Source organism: Eurypyga helias, unplaced genomic scaffold, assembly GCF_000690775.1.
Source record: "Eurypyga helias isolate BGI_N326 unplaced genomic scaffold, ASM69077v1 scaffold23782, whole genome shotgun sequence".
In the NCBI taxonomy this organism is placed as follows: domain Eukaryota; kingdom Metazoa; phylum Chordata; class Aves; order Eurypygiformes; family Eurypygidae; genus Eurypyga; species Eurypyga helias.
The window spans coordinates 900-7,318 of record NW_010234389.1 but is presented as its reverse complement, the minus strand read 5'-3'; the positions used below and the strand labels follow the sequence as shown (position 1 = coordinate 7,318).

The window sequence follows — 6,419 nt, the reverse complement described above, 5'->3', positions numbered from 1 at the left end:
CCCCAATGGCCAGCCAGGGCTACCCCTGGCTTGCTATACACAGCTGTACTGAGCCGCCCGAGAGCTCTTCTCCTGTATCCTCTCAGTATAGGGGGAAGAACTGGCACTTGCTTCTTCACACCAGACATCTCTGCTTGGAAAGTTCCTCACTGGTTTCCTGTTCTCTTCTTGTGGGGTGGTGCTTTTAACAGTGTGCCCTGGAGATGCGAGACTTCCCTTGGGCAGCAGGAGGCACGCGTCTAGAGAATGCTGGAGCTGCAGGAGGGAAGAGCCCAGTGCAGAACCAGAGAGGAGCCAAGAGAAAAAAGGCAAGCAGACGGCCAGCACTGAGAGCTGCGGGTGGCAGAAAGTGCTTTGACGCTGCCTCTGGTGGCACGCTCCCCAGAGGAACTTGACGAGAGCCCATCTGCGTGCGTGTGAGACTGTGAGCTCAGGATTTCTGTCAATGCATTCCAGTAACCCCAAAGTGAGGAACTCCCCGTCAGGCAACACGCAGAGGTAAGGAAAAGAGCCTGCAGTCAGCTGCTCTGGACTGGTGCATGATGCTGTCCCTGCTCTGCTGCAGGATGAGCCAGGGACTGGGGCGTGGGATGTACTGGTCCTGCTTTGTGCTCCCATCGGACCCGCTGCGCGCCCGAGTGCTGGCTGCACAGTGCTGATGGGCCTCCGTGTTCCCTAGGCCCAGGATGGGCTGACAGCTCTAAACTCGTGAGATGCAGATTCTCCATTCCTCGTGCCCTCCTCCCTCCCATCAGGTGTCTGAATAGGCTGTAGGAAACTAAACACATGGCTTCTGGGTTTTTTTTCTTCACCCTTTTCTAGTTATCTGTTTCCCAAAGGGATGATTGGGCAGCAGAAGGTCGCTCTGTCTGTGCTTTCACACAAAATTCTTCCTCTGTATTATTGGCCTGAACAGCCTGGAGAACTGATCAGCTGTGCACTGAGATCCTCTGCATCGCTCACCTGCCAGTGCAGCAGGTCAGCATCCCTCTTCTGCTAATTTGGAAGGGGAAAAATATGGAAGCGAAGCACTGTTCAGGGACTTAGAGCAGTCTGATTGACAGCATTCTCGAGTTTGATTATTTGCTCCTAGAGGTCATCTGGAGCTTAAGAGTAAGTCAGAGGGAGTGCCTCTGAGTCAGATGTCTGTCCGAAGGAGGAAATGGCTTGTGCGAGTCCTGCAATGAGGATGCTAGCAAGCGCTGCCTGTTGGAAGTTGCAGTGATGGTGGGAAGACAGTGCAGAAGATCCCATAGCAATGGAGTAACTGGAGGCTGAGGAGGAAGGGGTGGCAAATGTGTGTGTAAAAACCCACAGGAACAAAATATTTTTAAGATGCCGTTTGCTGAATGGAAGAGGGAAGGAAAGAGACTGAATTTCCTTTGGCAAATTGAAGAAGCTTCGTCTGCCCCGTTTCGCAGGAGTGTGCAGGGAGATGGTATCCTTCTCTTTCCTTATTCAGAGGCAGGTTGTAGCTGGTTTAATTGTTTTCACGGTCAGAGGTTTGTGTTTTCCTGGCAGCTCGCCCCAGTGTATGATGAATGCTGCAGCAATGCTGGGTTTTCCTTGTGCTCCCTGTAGAACTGGATAGGGAGGTGCAAGGGAAGGGGGGTGGCGGTGGGGGGTCTGCTCTGACGAGAGCTACAGCCTGTAGTTGGGGTCCAGGAGAGTGGTGAGGTGAACTGTGGTGTGCCTTGTTTGTTTACTCTGAGCTGGTCTTGGTGTGAGGCGCTTCTCTGTGCACATAGAAACCATTGTCTTTATTGACAGAAGCCCCAGAGGTAGGTCCTCATGTGACAGCAGTTCCTGGGATCTGGCAGGTCTGTAGCTTGCCCCGGTGCCTTCTTGAGCAATGAGATCCCGTCTTGGATAATAACCCTTTCAGGGCATGTTCAAAAAAGCACCTGCATGACTCTCGGCTTGCAGGCATTTCTTTATTTGTCAGCAATTGTCTTGGCTTGCAAAGGTTGCAGTGGTTGTTTCCGCTTCTCTGCGCTCTGTTCCTACAGTGTTGAAGAAATCCATGGTGTGATTTGTCACTTTTTTTTTTCCCTTTTTCCTTTTTTCGCTCTGTCCCCAGTAGCCCCAAATCAAAGCAGGAGGTGATGGTCCGTCCCCCTACAGTGATGTCCCCATCTGGCAACCCCCAGCTGGATTCCAAATTTTCCAACCAGGGCAAACAAGGGGGCTCCACCAGCCAATCCCAGCCCTCTCCCTGTGACCCCAAAAGTGGAGGTCACCCCCCCAAAGTGCTCCCTGGCCCAGGTGGGAGCATGGGGCTGAAGAATGGGGCTGGAAACGGTGCCAAGGGGAAGGGGAAGAGAGAGAGGAGCATTTCGGCAGACTCCTTTGAGCAGAGGGAAGCTGGGACTCCTAATGATGACCCCGAAATCAAAGGTATGTTTGCTAGCATTCGTGCGCAAGTGCAGGCAATGAGTGAGTCCTCTGCGAGATGGAGAATCGCTGCGCAAGTGTTAGTGAAACATTTATTTGCTGGGGTTCTGTAAGTTCCAGCCAACGAAGTCTAAAGGTCTTGAGAGCAAGGGGAGAGGTGGCCGTACCCGGCACCGGTAAATGTCCTGTTCACGCTCAGTTAAAGTGCAGAATGACTCTGGTGGGAAAGTTCCTTTGTAACTCTGAAACTCCCCCCGAGGATTTGAAAGTACAAATGCAACCTGTTGGTTTCCTTCTGGCCTTTGGCCTTTCAGGAACTGCTCCGTTGTAACTGGGGTTTTGGACAATATGCAAGCCTGTTTTGTCAACACAGACACATAACCTGTAGCACCCTGACTGGTAACACAAGCCAGAGAGTTGGGATTTCTGCCGTCTGTTTCTGGCTTCGACGTTGCCTCTGTGAGGCAGTGCAAAAACAGGCTACAGGTGCAGTTCCCCGTGTTTCCTTTTGTTACCTGTTTTCTGGGTCACCTGGCAAAGGTGGCCAAGGTAAAGAACCAAAGTCAAGTCTTGCGCAGAGTGTTCTTCTTGAGCGCAGGCACGCTTCTGGTTGATCGTTTTAGCGTGTAGTTTTTCCTGCAGTTCTGCGTGGCCATTAGAGAATTCGAAGGGACCAGCTCTGGGAACTGCTACTTGCCTTGGAAAGGGGCAAAATGAGCTTTCTCCCCAGGGTGGCTGAAGGGAATATGGGTGGTGTAATGGAAGAGTTGCCTTGGGTAGCGCTGGAGGGAGAAGTGGGAAATTTCAAGGTCTGGTTGGTTTCCAGAAAGGTTTTCCAAAGAGCTTCCAAGGTAGTGATTCCCCTCTTCTCCCCTTCCTCCCCTTCCAGACTGCAATTCTACTGATCACGTGAAGTCCCAGGATTCTCAGCACACACCACACTCCATGACTCCTTCAAATGCTTCAGCCCCAAGGTCTTCCACACCTTCCCACGGCCTGACTGCTGCTTTGGAGCCAGCAAGTGGGCAGAAGACTCCATCCAAAGTGGTTTACGTTTTTTCTACTGAGATGGCCAACAAGTAAGTAGGTGGATGCTTGAATGTCTTCAGGGAGCAGGCCTTACCTTTGTGCTCCCTTCTCAAGAGATTCCCAAGGGCACTTCCTCCACCAAGGGCATTCTTGTAGGAAGAAGTCATTACTTATTTTGGGGATGCTGAAGGGGCTGGAGTGGAGAATGTCGCTACCTCTCGCCCTCCGAGAAGTGATTATTCCTCTGGGGTGTGTGTTTTTTGGCAAACGCTGGTAGATATTGTTTTGGAATCCACAAAGCCAGGATGGCTTAAAATGAGACACGAGCCCTGAATGCTGATGAGTTTGTAGATGTAAGCATTTTTCTTCGGCTACTCATCTAGAGTGAAATATGTGTGGTTAAGTCTCTCTCCCTTCTGCCAGCTGAAGGGTAGAAGGGAGGGAGGTTAAGAAAAATTGATTCCTAGCTTCAACTGGGTATGTGCATCTGTCTGTCTTTGCAGGGCTGCAGAAGCTGTGCTGAAGGGACAGGTGGAAACCATCGTGTCCTTTCACATCCAGAACATCTCAAACAGCAAGGCGGAACGAAACACTGTACCCTTGGTAGGGGATACCTGCGTGTGGGCGGGGAGGGAGATGGTAAACGTGCCTCCGAGTGTGGTTCGGAGATGGGTGATTATTTACACGCTGAAATAAGTTCTAAGGTGGAAGAGAGAGAGTTGTTGTCCTAGCCCTCTGCAAATACACATCTTGGATCATCCGAAGAAGAGCTTGAGTCTTGCAGTGTTTGGGTAGTATAGTTTGGGTAGTATATTTCCGACCCGTTGCTTGTGCAGAGCTAGCGCAGAAGCAAGGCCTACCTGATGAAATACTTGGGCAAAATATGTTTCTGCGTAGCCAAGATGCTGCTCTGTAATCACTGCACGAGGGCTGCCTCTTCCTTGCAGAGCGCTGGCTGTGGCATTGGGTCGGGACATTTCGTTTGCGCCTCCGCTTATTGAGCCGGCTGGAAGATGGATGAGTGACGTATGGCTTTCTCTTGCAGAATCCCCAGATCGCTGCACTTCGGACTGAACCCAAGCCCCTGCCGCAGCCCCCAGCCGCCCAGGACCAGAACCCTCCCCAGAATGCCAAAATGCAGCCGACTCCACCTGTGTCAGCGCCGGTATCCAAATCCACTGGCCCCCCGTGCCCCATGGATCAGGACAGTCCCGGTGTGGAAAGCAAAGTGATGTCTGTGGGCAGCCCTGCCAACTCTACCCCATTGCAGGCGGAAGGATTTGGGCAGAGTTCGACCCCCAATAACCGAGCGGTTAGCCCAGTTTCCCAAGGTAGCAGTAGCTCTGCTGCAGACCCCAAAGGTCCTCCCCAGCAGGTGTCTGGTGGGGACCCATCCAGTTTGGGTGAGAATCCGGATGGGCTGTCACAGGAGCAGCTGGAGCACCGAGAGCGCTCGTTGCAGACCCTGAGAGACATTCAGCGCATGCTCTTCCCCGATGAGAAGGAGTTTGCGGGAGGGCAAAGCGGGGGGCCACCCCCAAATGCTGGGGTGCTGGATGGTCCCCAAAAGAAACCTGAAGGGCCGATACAGGCCATGATGGCTCAATCCCAAAGTTTAGGCAAAGGGTCAGGGTCTCGGACAGATGGAGGGGCTCCGTTTGGCCCTCAAGGACACAGGGACATGCCCTTTTCCCCGGATGAAATGGGGCCGCCTCCAATGAACTCCCAGTCTGGACCCATGGGTCCAGACCACCTGGACCACATGACTCCTGAGCAGGTGGCCTGGCTCAAGCTGCAGCAGGAGTTTTACGAGGAGAAGAGAAGAAAGCAAGAGCAGGTGGTTGTGCAGCAATGTTCCCTGCAGGACATGATGGTCCATCAGCACGGGCCTCGGGGGGTGGTCCGAGGGCCTCCCCCTCCCTACCAGATGACCCCTGGCGAGGGCTGGGGACCCGGAGGTCCAGAGCCCTTCCCTGAAGGCATGAACATGTCGCACTCTCTGCCCCCCAGGGGCATGGCCCCTCATCCCAACATGCCCGGGAGCCAGATGCGCCTGCCTGGTTTTGCAGGAATGATGAACCCTGACATGGAGGGCCCCAGCGTCCCAAATCCTGCCTCCCGGCCTGGGCTTTCGGGAGTTAGTTGGCCAGACGATGTGCCAAAAATCCCAGATGGCCGAAACTTCCCTCCGGGCCAGGGTAGCGCCCCTGGCGGAGGGGAGCGGTGCCCCATCCCGCAGGGCCTGCCTGAAGAGCTCTATCAGCAGCAGCTGGCTGAGAAGCAGATGGGCCTCCCTCCTGGCCTGAACATGGAAGGCATCAGGCCCGGCATGGAGATGAACAGAATGATGCCCTCCCAGAGACACATGGAGCCTGGGAACAACCCCATCTTCCCTCGCATGCCGGTGGAAGGGCCGATGAGCCCCTCCAGAGGGGACTTCCCAAAAGGAATACCCCCTCAGATGGCCTCTAGCAGGGAGCTGGAGTTCGGGATGGGCCCTGGCAGCATGAAGGGGGACATGGGCATGAACGTCAGCATGGGCTCCAACCCACCCCTGGTCCCTCAGAAGCTGAGGGAGGCGGGAGTGGGGCCAGAAGAGATGATGAAACTGCGCCCTGGCGTCTCGGAGATGCTCTCCTCTCAGCAGAAAATGGTGCCGCTGCCGTTTGGGGAGCACCCACAGCAGGAGTATGGCATGGGTCCCAGGCCTTTCCTTCCCATGTCTCAGGGCCCAGGAGTTGGTCTCCGGAATCTCAGAGAACAGATCGGGCCTGACCAAAGGACTAACAACCGGCTCAGCCACATGCCGCCACTACCTCTCAACCCCACCAGTAACCCTAATAGCCTCAACACTGCTCCCCCCGCGCAGCGCAGCCTCGGCCGCAAGCCCTTGGATATCTCCGCAGCCGGTCAGGTGCATTCGCCAGGAATCAACCCCTTAAAATCCCCCACGATGCGCCAGGTCCAGTCTCCCATGATGGGGTCTCCCTCGGGGA

General features: G+C 54.4%; 1 protein-coding gene across 1 annotated transcript in view; it reads left to right on the top strand.

Annotated features, from left to right (window-relative positions):
• Window positions 1-342: 342 nt before the first annotated feature.
• The window catches only part of LOC104505724 (B-cell CLL/lymphoma 9 protein-like), a 6,350-nt gene continuing 273 nt past the window's right edge, over window positions 343-6,419 (top strand). Inside the window, 5 exon segments of the mRNA XM_010146413.1 lie at window positions 343-498; window positions 2,081-2,397; window positions 3,284-3,473; window positions 3,927-4,026; window positions 4,469-6,419. The exon segment at window positions 4,469-6,419 is cut by the window's right edge and continues 49 nt beyond it. Of these exon segments, the coding sequence (XP_010144715.1) occupies window positions 446-498; window positions 2,081-2,397; window positions 3,284-3,473; window positions 3,927-4,026; window positions 4,469-6,419 (2,611 nt within the window). The 5' untranslated portion in view covers window positions 343-445.